The sequence below is a fragment of the Macrobrachium rosenbergii genome, chromosome 8 (genome assembly GCF_040412425.1).
Source record: "Macrobrachium rosenbergii isolate ZJJX-2024 chromosome 8, ASM4041242v1, whole genome shotgun sequence".
In the NCBI taxonomy this organism is placed as follows: Eukaryota; Metazoa; Arthropoda; class Malacostraca; order Decapoda; family Palaemonidae; genus Macrobrachium; species Macrobrachium rosenbergii.
Window position 1 is genome coordinate 72,103,014 of NC_089748.1, and position 15,202 is coordinate 72,118,215.

General features: G+C 33.8%; 1 protein-coding gene across 1 annotated transcript in view; it reads right to left on the reverse strand.

Moving 5' to 3' along the window:
* Positions 1–15,202, reverse strand: part of Zdhhc8 (zinc finger DHHC-type containing 8) — a 158,439-nt gene that overhangs the window by 66,217 nt on the left and 77,020 nt on the right. Inside the window, 1 exon segment of the mRNA XM_067108001.1 lies at positions 3,228–3,257. Coding sequence (XP_066964102.1) covers positions 3,228–3,257 — 30 coding nt within the window.

Below are 15,202 nucleotides of genomic sequence, written 5' to 3' on the forward strand. Positions count from 1 at the left end.
ACAAATAGCTAGCAATGCAATCACTTAAAACCTAAGCTCTTATAAGCTTGTAAAATAATGATTTAACAAAAATTAAATCTGTTTGGCAACCAATCACAATTACAAGATGGAATGAATGTAGCTGAGTATAAAGTATCATTTATGAACAAGTCTATGAATTAAAAAAAATATATATATAATATATATAATATATATATATATATATATATATATATATATATATATATATATATATATATATATATATATATATATATATATATATATATATATATATATACACCATCGCAGTCCCGGTTATCGTGGGGTTCCGTTCCCGACAACATGACAATAACCGAAAATTGGCGATAATAGGACTGATTCCTGGTTATTGGTGCCGATAACTGGTTATTGGCGATCAGCGCTGGTAACCTGCGATCAACCGCTATCAGCGATGATAACCGGGAATGGTGTCAAAATCTGGTTATTGTCGTTGCTAGATAAGCACCGTGAACCGGATTGCCGATAACCAGAGACTGCCTGCATATATATATATATATATATATATATATATATATATATATATATATATATATATATATATATATATATATATTATTTAAAAAAAAAACTTACTGCCAAGTAGGACTTCTAACCGTAGTCAATTTATAAGAAAATTTGCAATACTTTTTAATATATGGGACTGCTCATTTTTTAATGCAAACTATCACACCTCACAAATTTTTATGACCTTGGTCTGATGAAATTGATAACAAAGATATCTACTGTTCTAAATTGACTATATAACTAACCTGCCTTTAATGCCTTGTTATTCAGAGGAAGATTAAACTTGAGAATGATCATCTACCCTATATGAATTTGAGCAGACCAAAAATAAACTACCTATTTTGAGTAAAAAGCATAAAATCGTTGTAGGTTGAAAACAATCTCTAGGCATATCACTCCATCCTCACAACATGATCCATGAAGGAGGATGCATCCACAGTGTACCCTGCATGGTATACTGGTATACTGTATATAGTAATTTTTTTCAGTCCCTTCAGCTCTTAGTTGTGCGCTTTGCCTTTCCATTCCTTTTTAGCCATTCAACTTCAAACATTTAGGAACAAACCATTCACATGAGTCTGATAAATTGAGAATTGTGACTCAGCAGTCCCATTGTATCTTATGATAATAAAATCTTGCAACCAGGGTTTAACAATGACTTGCACCGAACAAAACTGTATGATACTTATAATTTACAAATTGTCAACTAATAACTGCATAATTTTCTTCAATTATTTTCAACAAAGTTCTTCATGCAATGTACCACCTTTGTACCCTTTAACACTAATTCTGGTATGATCATGCACTGTGTAATGAAGTTAAGGAATACTGGAATAGTATTTTTGCACTTAACTTCTGTAATACTAATCCCAAGTACTTAATTCTGCAAGAATATTCAAGTGCAATAAGATATTAAGTGTATACAGTAGGTGTAAATACCTAGGAACAGGAATGACCATAATCACAAACTTACAAATCTGCTTGGACTTCATTATTCAAATAAAAAAAAAACCTGTGTACCAACCAAGTGTTATGCCTGGGCATGGAAAAATAATAAATAAAAAATAAATACTACTTAATAACAGGTTCTGTACTTTTAAAACACAGTATAATGTTATGGAAATCTTATGCAAAGTTGATGTAGTATAGGTTAAGCAGTGCTATTTCAAAATTAATAGAGCAACTATGAAGGCTTAAGTCTCAATCACAAACAGGCATTGTAATTATGAAAAAATATGTTACTTACATTTAATCATAATATGAGCATAAAAATGTATATATCCAATTCGACTATACCTGAAAATGAAGAGGAGACTTAAGTCAGAGAGAGAGAGAGAGAGAGAGAGAGAGAGAGAGAGAGAGAGAGAGAGAGAGAGAGAGAGAGAGAGAGAGAGAGAGAGAGAGAACCTGAAAATGAAGAGAGACTCTAAGTCAGAGAGAGAGAGAGAGAGAGAGAGAGAGAGAGAGAGAGAGAGAGAGAGAGAGAGAGAGAGAGAGAGTTAAATATAAGGGTTAGGAGTGGACCAAGACTTACCTGTATAGAAGCCTGATAGAGGCCTGGATGAGCACTGGGTTTGGAGGCACTAACGAGGGAAGGAGGAAGGCTATACAGTGGTTTGGAGCCACCGGCTGCGAGGGTCAGATTGAGGCACAGCCACCATCTGTAACATCAGGCAAACAACCAAGCCTTTACACCACTGACTTCAAACCACACTCATTTTTTGCCCCCAACCAGCTGGGCTCCCTCATTGATGCTGAGACTAGAGATTTCATTCACTGCTAAATCTATTTCATCAGCATATCAAAATTATTTACTTTTCCTTAAAACAGCCCAGAGAGCTGCCATCTATTCTACCAGCTGTCTGATCACTAGTCTCATTATGAAAGCAGGAGGAGCATGGAAAGGTCATATCCTCTGTATTGATGAGGCAGACTAGTTCCATCAGTTCATCACCTGCCTGTCAACTGCCAGCTTAGTTATGAATGTCAATTTTATGTCATCTTACCTTGAACGCCCTGAATACTGTCTCAAGCTTTGCATACAATACATAATTATTGCAACTAAAAAGACACAACTGCAGCTAGACAAACTACCATCAGCAGGAAGGAAATCATGAGAGAAATTTTTAGAAAGCATATTTCTTTAAATACAAAATTTTTAATAACTCTGATACACCTAATGCATTCTACTTGATATACAAAAAACCAGCAGTAGTAAATAAGATTGTTTGAAAAGCTATAAAATGTTGCATATTCTGCTATATGAAAGTGGAGCTCTGAACTGGAAAATTCCCTTTCCAAGTATATTCTATGATGGGACATGAATCAGGAAAATTCCTTAGGCCAAGCTTGATCTCATTTTTGATAACTAATTGCTGGTCAGCCGACAGTCCAGGAGAGACCAATCAAGCTCACTGCAACCCAGGGTTTTATAAGAGAAGGATTGGATGGTTCCAAGTGAGTGGGCCAAGAAAGAGAAAGAGCAGAGAAAAAATGAATTCTAATTGGGATATGAATTATTGAGTCAGTGGAGCAAAGACATTTTACTCATGCATGTAGCTATGTACCAATACCACCTAAGATGCTGAGAATGTGCTGTGTATGTACCTAATTTTGGGATGCACTACCACCGTACAACCCAGCATGCAATGAACAAGCAACATGACAACCAAAATACTTACATTATCCTGAGTAATCAAGCCTGCCGTGTCCTGTGGGACAAAAACCAGGTTTATGGCCATGCAAACCCACCCATTTGATTATTTTCATTACTACATCAAACTAGGCTTTAACTCATGATCATAACTTGCCCCTAATTAAAAGGGAAGAAATTCCCTGGCCTCAAATCAATAGTTTATAACAGAAAATTACCCCTAATACACAAATTTCTTAACAAATCCTAAGAGACATCCACATTTAACAAAGTACTGTACACCAAATATTCTTCTGGTCTATCACTGCTTTGCTTCTTGGCATGTAACTAACAAATACTACTCTGTGCAAACCAGCTTCTTCCATGCTTTACAACAATTTAAAACTTATTAGGATATTACCGGATAACTCACACTCAAGCCTTACACCAAAGTTGACATTAGTAACAAAAAGGTAATAACAGTTAAAACATTTCTTAGACTGTACAATTATACCCAGCACCTTGTATAACACTTGTTAAAAATAAGGCATACTACTTTTCATCTAGGATCATTTTAACAAATACATTACCACAATCACCTAAGTACAATAAAAAAAAAAAAACAAAAAACTAAATTTTAAAGAATAGCAACCAATATTTTTTAGCCTTGAACGAATAAATTCTTATTTGCTCATACTCACGCTTCACAGAAATGGTATACAAATAGTTGGCAGAAAGAAATACTGTACAAATTGTATTGTAAAGAAATAATACGTATAGCATTCTTTCCTCAGTCAAAGCTTTGAATCTTGAAAAAGTAGCATTCCTAAGTTTTCTCTAATCAGTCTCAAAGCAGTATTACCAATTAGCATAACATATTAAGGTAACAAACTACCAAAAACATTTTAATAAAATTACTATGCATTTCTTTGCTATTCTGCAGAACCATACTCTGTATTTTCATCAATAAAACCACCATGTGTGTGTTTACTCTACTTCTAAAAAGAGCAACACAAGTAGTCAAATGAAAGCAAGGTCCCTTCACTTTGTGTTATTACCTATAAACAATGCATTACTAATGCAGTATATATTACATTAAACATAACCCTGTACAACCATACTTATATTTAAATATCTAACAACATGCTATATATTCATACATACAAATAAGCAGACCAATAATTTACAATAAATATGGTAAAACAACTATAAAAACAGTAAAAACATTGAGAATCAACTCTTAACTCTTGTATAGTAATACCCCCAGAGCTACCAACACTCAAAAGCAAAGGATGGAGACAAATTCTGTAAAACATGGAATGCACATACTGTATATTTTAGTTCTGTACAAAAATAAAGACATATATGTGGATATTACTGTATGAACCTTATACGCAGAATATATATCTGCATCTTAGCAACATACGAATGAGAGAGAGAGAGAGAGAGAGAGAGAGAGAGAGAGAGAGAGAGAGAGAGAGAGAGAGAGAGAGAGAGAGAGAGAGAGAGAGAGAGAGAGAGAGAAATTCTAAATAATTTTGTTACGGGTAATTGCCAGTAGACCTTCACTAATCAACACCAATGGGACCTGAGAAGTCTTGGGTGACTGTAAATTCTAGCATACAGTACTACCCCTTAAGCAAGAGCTAACTAAATTATCCCTTTGAAATATCAAGCTTGTACAATACTGTTGTTGGTGGCGTTCTTCCCATGCGTATTTAAAAGCATTTAAAGCCCACACCTGCTGCTGCTGCTGTTGTTTAGAGAAGTACACCTTGTACAGGTATATATCATTTTTTCGGCTTTCTGCACTGAATTTTCATCCAATCATGGGTCCCAATGTGTTAGGGAATCATAATATTTACTGAAAGATGTTTTACATTGATTCTGTACACTATTCCAGTAGACTCTGTATGAAATTTACCATAAATACTGAATGTTTATGTAATTAATACTGCGATACACCACCAGGGTGGCGCTGTGGTTTGTTTACATCTGCCACAAGCTGCTGAGTTCCGACAAAATTTACAAAATTTTTCTTAATTTTATGATAACAGACATACAGTAACTCGGCTTATAAATACTGTATTATTAATTTAATGTGATAATCAGGCTTTTTTTGAATGTTATCATTATTAACAACACTTTAGTGTGTACACGTTACAGTACATTCTGGTAGTGCCTATAAGCTACCTAGCCTAGCCTATGGCGCTCGGTCTATCATCGGTAATACGGCCGCATTGGTCGTAAGCCAATTTTTTTTATACAGTATGCATTTAAAAATGTAAAAGGTGCTTCTGATACGGTAAGTTATTCAACTCTGAACTTATTTAATTGTAATTTGTGTAATGTTTTGTATAAAAGGTAAGGTTGGGGTGATGACTGGTGGTCAGAATTGATTAATCCATTTTCAGTTATTTCTTATGGGAGAAATTAACTCAGAATTCGACTAAATCAATCTAAAATCACGCTTCTTCTGAACGGATTAGTCGAGGACTGGGGTTCTACTGTATCTATATATATATATATATATATATATATATATATATATATATATATATATATATATATATATATATATATATATATATATATATATAATATATATATATATATATATGTATCTATATATATATAAAATATATATATATATATATATATATATATATATATATATATATATATATATATATATATATATATATATATATACTATATATATATATGTGTGTACTTAAAATAAATCACAAAAGAAAAAAAAATTCTGTAATGATAGAGTATAACAAAATATATGCACTTTGAAATCATTAACAAGAGAGAAAAAAGGAAAAATGTATTTTAATGATGAACAATAAAAGAAAGAAATGTGCATTTTACTGTCACCACACAAATTGCATTAAAACATTGTACTACAATCCATACACACTCACCGTGATGATTAATACAGCAGAAGCTTTTAACATGTTTCATTTATACATTTCAAAATCAATCATAAAAGACATTAATGACTGAACAATAAGCACAAAACAAAGAGGCACTTATTGCCTTAAACACATTGTCTATGGTTGTAGCCAGTTGAATTATGCATGTTCCATTTTTAATGGACTAAGCTTTCCAAACTAGAGCCATATTAAAAGGGACCTTTTTAAAAATAATCACAGCTAAGGTACTATTTACTTTAAAATGAGCAAATACCAACTAGGGAGGATTCTTCTTATATATTCAATTACTGTTAATCTTTTGTTGATCGACAGCCCCCAACCCATTGAGGACTACACAGAATTGCAGAGCTATCTTTTCAAGCAGTTCATATATTGGTAATGAAATTGTATTTTCTCAATTTTAATGGCTATCATTACTTTACTGATTTTCAAGTGCATATTGACAACCATCAACTAGCAAGGCTTTTTTTTCTCTTCTTAATTTCAAATTATCCATTTCCTTCATCAGCTGAATTTGCTCCTCTCCCCAATACCCCACAACCAAGAATAAGTAGAGCTATTTTGTCAAAACAGAAGCTTAAACAGTTTTGCAATTACCATATTATGTAATGCTTTTAAAACATTTAATAAATAACATTACAAATATTTTGTGATCCAAACTGCCATTTTCAAGCACTCTTAAGATTGTTAAGATGGGGTAAGGAATTCGTGCAGTGTCAAACGTCTCACTGTTATGCTCAAGTTTTGCCTTGTTAGAGCCTACTCAAGTGAAATAAAAAAAATTTTTATCCATTTAAAGGTATTAACAAAAAACATATTTGACTACATATTTACTAAACAAAACTAATTTATTTTTATAAAAACAATGAGATATGGTACAATTTTTGGCCGCCACTGCCAAACCTCAGTTTTGTTGACATGTGGTCAGCGTGGGCATTTAAAAGGCTTGATCAAAAACAATAACAATGGTTGTCACCTCAAACAGCCAATGTTACCGGACAGTATGGATAGCTCAAGAAACAAGGGGATCCTGTAATTAATGGTGCATTATTTTTCTCTCCAAAATGATGAATAGTTTACTGAACCTGCAGAGGCGCTGAAAAACCCAATCACTTAACCAATAAATATCATCTAAAGTGGAAAATGGACAACATTCAAATGGCTTGAAAAGCTATTCCTGCCAAACCACCCACACAAATTTTGTGTTAATGTATTAAACACAATGTGGTATTATCATAAAGCACACAAAGAAAGAAATATCATTAAGAACAACCAAAATTTACCAGACACTATTTCTTAAGAAACAAAGTACAGTAAAGGACATATCTCAGGCAAAGCCATAAACAATGGATTAACCTCAAGGATGAGATTTAAAAGGATAAATAGATCTGGCAGTGCTGTATTCTTTTCCTGGCCACACCCTAGCGATCTTAGAATGTTTGAAAGACTATAGTTGGCAATTTCCTTTATATGTAATTAGTTGATATGTTGGTGATAAAATGAACACTTCTTCGGTTTATTACTTCTTTTACACCTTCACTTTCATGCACAAACGTGTTATTTTACTGCCTAGCATAGTACTGTATATTTTAAAAGCTTATTTCAATAATTACTTCAAAATGCCAAACACAACATTGTTTTGATGAGTAACATACCCTAGCCTTTTGCCCACACATACATACCCCAATGATTTTCACAGCATGCGATGTGCTTCCTTTATTCACTGGGGGAATAACTAGTGTTCAAAAGAAGTTAATTATAAATAAATGCTAGAATACAGTTCTAGCCCGACCAAAACCTTGTGCCGCAGCCCACAGAAATTTGCAATTGGTGCTGAATTACAGAAGGAACCAGACTACAGGTAGACAGACAAGTGAGTGCCTACCTGTACAAAGTCATCCTAAAAGACTTTTCTACGATATAGGTTCAGGATCTCTTACCCAAAACCCTTGGCGCCAATGCAAAAGCACAGTATATTCCAACAAAAACATTCCGTAAACCTCAATAATATACAGCATCAAAAAGAACTGTAATTTGTCCATACAGTATACGTACTTGTATACCATCCGATATATCATGCAATCCTTAAAATTTTGTCCCAAAACATCATTTCTTTGCATATCTTGTGTATAGTGCAAGATGCATTTTCAGCAGATTACCTGAGGCCCTGCTTGATTTAAGAATGAACTTTTTGGTAGATTATACCAGGCTAGACTTCCTAGGCTTCCTATGCTTGTCTCAGTTGTGGTGGATTCCATTAATAATGCATATTACTGTATATCTAAGTTTCAACTTAGGAACTAATGGCAGTGATGAGGTCTGTAAAACTCAATCAGGTGATGATTCTAAAAACGTAAACATTACCAGAATGCAACTGGCGCATGATTGCTATGTTTATATTTCATAATACGATAATAGGACGATACACAAAATATAACTGAATACAGTAAGTAAAACAACAACTTTATTAAAATTATCATTCTCAATATAATTGTATCATCTAACTTTGCAAATGTTCATCAGCTGGTGTAAAAACCTAACTGGGAACGATACTGTTACACACACACATTAAAATTTTTTGGGTTTCGGAAAGTCACGATACAAGAGTATATAAGGTAAAAACGTGAATTTTCGCACTAAGTGGGATTATAATGGCATTACATTTCATGATCTTAATACCTTACGATGATGCTCTATCCTACTTTAAAAAAACTCCGGGTTTTAGAATTTTGGATAAAGGATTGTAAACCTGTAATGGATAATGATGAATTAAATACCATACCTCGCATAAGACCAACTGCTCTTAGCAAGCCCTATGAGTTTAGAAATGTGACTAAGTGAAAGCTTAAACCACTGACACTTATAATAACGCTTATTAAAATTTGGCAGTCACTAATAATGTCCATATACTTCCTTATTTCTATTTTTCTAACTGTAGCTGTCAGAAGGATAATTCAGTACTTAGTATACGAAAAAAAAGGGGGGGGGGAATACAGAGACTTGGAGAGAGGTGTCGAGAGAGAGAGAGAGAGAGACTTATATTTCCTTATTTCTATTTTCCTAACTAACTGTCAGAAGGCCAATTCTTTGTTGAGAGAGAGAGAGAGAGAGAGAGAGAGAGAGAGAGAGAGAGAGAGAAGAGAGAGAGAGAGAGAGAGAGAGAGAGAGATTTTTCAAAGTAAACCATTATTGTTAAGGGCAGACACAATATCTTTCTACAATATAGCCACAACATTTGGTACAAAACATAAAAAAGACTACAGAATATCTAATTTGGAACTTCACTAAGTGCTATAAAACTTTGAATACAAATACAATTATACTTCACTACCCAGTGTCACCACACTGATTCGACCATTCTTTTTAATGAAGTGATTAAACTATTTTATTACGACCAATAGATGACTCGCTACTCTACACAAAGTAAATTCTATTTACTCAAACCAATCAGCAAGTCATCACAGGAACTGAGGAATGAATATGTGCATGAAATGTTTAATGATAATAAATAAGCAAAGAAATTATTACTACATTACTTCATTACCATAAATTAGCATACTGTAGGCAATATGATAAATAAAAGGCCTACATAATTATCAAATGTAACACGCATATAAAGGAATAGACATTCTGGCATAAGAATTGCTCAAACAAATTCTGAAAAAGACAGAATTTCATATTAATTACATTGCCAATGGATTTTATGGTAAGAAATAAAAAGATGTACTTTCGTTCATTGAATGAACATATAAAAACCATAAGCTTTTGATGTTATTGACCAGAGAAACAAGTGGCCATAATAATGAACTCATAATTATTTAGCCTGTTATTTATCATGTAGCCTACAGTATGCAAATTTCTCACCTAGACTAAACTGAAGCCAACACATCCAGATGCATCCATCTGATTATTTTTTTTTTCTGCCAGATATGTCCAGGCATACAGACATAAATGATACTGGAGTGAAAAAGTTCGACAGTCATAATGGGAATTCTATGCCTTTATTTACAGAAAATGTAATGACATGATAACATGGTAAATATTGTCGAAACTGCAAACTTCTCATATCAATAATTGGCAACTGTCAAAGGCGCCTCAAAACTCTCGCTGTTTGCAGGGTCATTGTCTCTCGGCACTACTGCCAAACTGAGTCAAGAACAGATGCAACATAATAAGACATATTCTTCATTTTCTCTTCACATATCACACACATCTAAAATCTGAAAGCACCAGCATATTCAGGGTGAATTTATTGTAAGAAAACACAAGTTTTATTTTATCTTGATCGCATGAATGATACAAAATCCGATGATAAGTATAAACAGGTATAAAGAATTAAATGCTTCTCTCTTTACTTTTACTTGTTGTAATTCCTTTGTGTTTTATCTTACTGATTTCAGGAAAGCATGATTTAGTTGTACAATTAATATCAAATCCTATGATATGACCAAAACTTTCCTATCCTGTGCAAAATGTGAGATAAATGAAGAAATAAACATATTGCTAATTTTCTGAGCTACAGACGTAAAAATGAAAGTGAGTGAGCTGCCTACCTCCAAGTACTGGCCAATCACAGGCCGCCAAACAAACGTCTCGTAGGCCTAAGACTATTTACATAGGGGCTTCATTTTTTAGGGGTGTATTCTATATTCCGGGATTTTCTAGGATCCGGCTGTGGCCTGATCTTAAGCTTCCTGGATTTAAGAGGTTGGACTGTATTAAAGATCTTTCCTGGATGCATTCATTACCGAATGGAGAACAGTACTATTTTCATATAAGAGGTGCCTCTTCTTTGGTCTTTTCCCGACAAAACAGAATCTGAGACAATTCTTCAAATCAATAAAATTCACCTCATCTCTTGATGATCTTCTTTACGCAGAGAGGAAGAGGATTGTTAGGTAAGGTAACTGGGGCTGTTGATCAAAAGCTGCTTTTCTCTCTTTTCTACAGGTAATTTTTTGATCACCATGATGTTAGGTTCAAAACAATACTTCTTTTTTGTCTCACATAATCTCATTATACTCATAAAGCTAATTCTTCTCCCATTTACTTTGCATGAGTAAGTAATCATCAGATAAAATAGTCCACAGACTGTTTCTTTCCTTCTATTGACAAGCTGTGGAAACTTCTTTGTTTCGCTTTTCCTGACTTATAACCTTTCTTCCTAGAAGTCTACCACTTCCTTGCTAGTTACAGCAAAACCTTCCCCATTACTTCTTATTGTAACTAAACCTTCCCCATTACTTCTTACTGTCTTCAAATTTTGGCTAACAGTGCATTAGGTTGCCCATCCCACTGGGATGGATTAAACTGTGAAGGAATTTATTACGCTATGGGTACTTACGTGAATTTTAATATTTTCTCTTGAAAAAAAAAAAAAAATAGAAAACTGAATTCACAGCAAGAATTTTAACATACTCTTGAGAAAAAAAAAAAAAAAAAAAAAAAAAAAAAAAAATCACAGTATGGCAAATACTGCATGAAATCCAAATAAATTAAGAGATTTGTAAGCATATACGGTACTATTGGCTAATGCTACTCCTGTGTTATGTAACTTGGCTGGGGAAGGGCAATATTCCTTGTCTGACTCATGTCTTGGTAGTTTTATGATATGCATATGGTCTATACAGCATACTTAGTGTTTTTCTCTTTGTCTTCTAGTCAAGAATACCTCCCAAGAAGCAATTGAGTGGTAGGATAGTCCTTCCAAGGCCAAAAAATTATCTAAATACCAACCCTTGATGGGAAAGAGGAAATTTTTGGTCTTTCCAACACAAGCCCAAATGATGTAGCTCAAAAACCTGGCAAGAACAAATCAAGCATATACGAGGAAAAGTCTGAGGCAGAAAAAAACTGGAACTACCAGAGCTGATCCTCTGGTGGCAAAAAATGGTTTCTCAGCTTTCTGGCATAGTTACTAAGACTGAGAGAATGTTAGGTATGTGGCTAGAGGTTCTGCAGTGGAAACATCCCTATTGATAGTAGAATTTTGTGCACGAAAAATGTTTACCCTACATGAGGAGTAAAATGAGGAGGTTAAAATAAGTAAGCTACGGGAATGAGTTTAAGGCTAGTATGGAAAGGTGCAGTAGTTTTGTTAGGAGGTGCAATCTGACAAACTTGAAAATTACTGGAGAATCACCATCCATTGTTACCAATGCAGCACTGTCATTAGCAGATGTCCTTCAGGGACTTATAAAAGAAAAATGCTACCTTCGAGAGAAAACCTTCAACTGCAATAAAATTGTTCTGAAAGACGCCCAACTGTAAGTGCATCTATGCAAGTCCAATACAATCCCTGGGATTCGAGTAGGAAGACCGTCTTACTTTGGTAATTTGGGAATATAAAGCTGGTCACAAGACACAACCAGGCATTGCATACAGAGCAAACTTCCCGGGCTGTTACAAATATAAATTGCTTGACTGTTTTGGCAACATATAATAAAGTTTTGGTGACAGCCATGTTCCTGGTCTACTTTTTTAAGCGTCTTATTTCTGCAACAAAAATGTACTGATGGTCTCCCTACTACCTACCAAGATATTACAGCTGTAGCCACTTACACATTCAGGTAAGTCACACCTGCCTCACCTTTTCAAGGATTTACAATAGTCTTTGATGTGGACTGTTGTTATTCGTTTCACTATAAACTTTAAACCACAGGTTTCTTGCTAAACCTAAAATTATATTATAAATATTACTCAATAAACTGCAGTTCTTTAAAAAATCTAGTAATTCAATGAACCCCCCAAAAATTTAACTTCTGGAACTATTTCCCTGATTTGCTTCCCAAAATAAACATTTATTGTTTGTTCAGTTTTGGACATTTAAATATGTTTAACTGTAGTACTGATCAATATTCTATGCTTAAGGGATTGGGTCATGGGGGTTATTCATCGCATATCCACAGTTCAAATGAGTATGACCAGATAGAAGACGAGATAAAACTACTTCAACATGGCACTCTTTTTGTTTTAAGATTTTGTTTTAAAATGGTATAATCCTAGGAGTTGGATCTTTTTAAATCTACCATCATTCACTATTTCAAAAAACTTGCTATTTACTACAAAAATTGAGTTTCACAGACGTGGCTGCTTTTGTTCTAGCCATGAGAGCTGCAGCTCAGCCCATTTAAATGTCATCTCAATTTCCCTTTCATCTCACACAGAGAGGGATCCAATGTATTTCAACATTTTTACTTTGTCGAAAGAAAAACTTAGGAAAATAATTCTGAAGGGATTCTATAACACTTCCAGAGTCACCTACAATTACAAATTTCTTGGAGGCAGATTTTTTATAATTATACCTGGCAAATCTCTTGCATGCCCGATATGTTGTGAAAACAGAAGCACTGCTTGGCAAAAAGTGTACTGATTTGTTTTATTAATGATGATATAGCAACAAAACCCACAACCATACAGAATGAAATTTATGTCTAGTGTTCTACTGTATGGTGTTTATGAAATTCAAGGTATATGAATAGCCTCTGAATACATAATACAGATGATTTCAAGTTCAGCCTCAAATGTGGAGGTTCCAGTTTTGGAGGAATTCTAATCCCAAATTTAATTTATTCTAATTTCGATGGATGGACAGTGGTAATTATGATGCCTCTTTGTTCAAACAATCTTCTGGACGAAAAACCTCTTGCTTGTATTTTTCCAAGCAAGAGTTATCAAGCACAGTTAGCCTAAGGTGAAGGTTTACTATTTTCAAGTTACAATAATGTATGGGGATGATTTTGAAATACCAGTATACATTCTCTATCCCTCATTACAAATAGATGAAGTTCTCTTAATGTCAAATCAGATGCTGATCCAAAAATTGGACTAACAATCTACTTATGATAACACACTATGCTATGACTGTGAGAACTACTTTATTCCAGCTCTAGTTAAACACCTCTGAATTTGGCAGATATATAAATCAATGAACTGAAGTACTTACACCCTTGCTAGTGGTAGACTGATTTAAGTGAGCCTCATGCTAGCACATCATACACTAGTTTGGATCACACTACTGAAGGGTTTCATATGTTCCGCACTGGTTCAAGCTTTATATTGATGAGTATTCTACAAGTTTGAGGAAACCAAGAAATTAAAAGGTCCCAGTGTCTATTACAGATATACACACATCACATGAAAAGCTGACCAGTAGATTCTATAAATATATTTTTGCCTATAAGCCAACAGTTGCTAAAATATTATTCTAAGATGTTGGGTACTGATCTACTTCCGCTTTAGCAAATTGTATCTGAATTTCAATTCATGTATTCATATGAGCTGATATATACTTAATATACATTCAAAGTGGTTTAAATTAACCTAAGCCCAACCAATCATATGCAGAGTAAAAGTTTCTCTCTCTCTCTTTCTCTCTCTACCATACACACACACAAACACACAAACCCATTCCAATCCATCCACTCACCCAACCCCCCTCCTAAGATTATTCAAACACCTATACTGTTATTTTCATATGTTGATAAAATTCTGGCTATTATACCTCACATAATTATAAATAATCTCTTGAAATAACTGATTGAATAACTCTTATCAAATTCACACTAGAAATAGAAAAAAGATAGTTGTTTGCCCTTTTTAAACATTACTATCAGATAAACAATTTCAGTGTAAATTTGATGTACCGTATACAGAAATACCACAATATTTTTCAGGACATCATATTTTTATATAATACTCTGTATTCTCTTCAATGTTCCTGTGTGCTGTCAGTCCTGTATTTCTGGATAACAACATATAGCCAATTAAAAAATGGATAGGGACTTGTCTTATCAGCTCATATTTTGGATACTTGCTACAATTAAGCCATGAAATAATTTTATAACAGGAAGTCAGAATGGCATAACGACACCCTTTGCTTCATTTCACTGACAAATCTATTAAGTCAATGCTGAAAATATTTAATGCACATATACCAAGTTCTAAAGTAATTTGTATTCTTCCTAAGTTCTAAAGTAATTTGTATTCTTCCTAAGATAAGAACCTACACTTTCATGATGATTTCATATAATAACACAAAAAAACATGCTTAAAAGAAATGATCCTCCCCATAGTAACAACA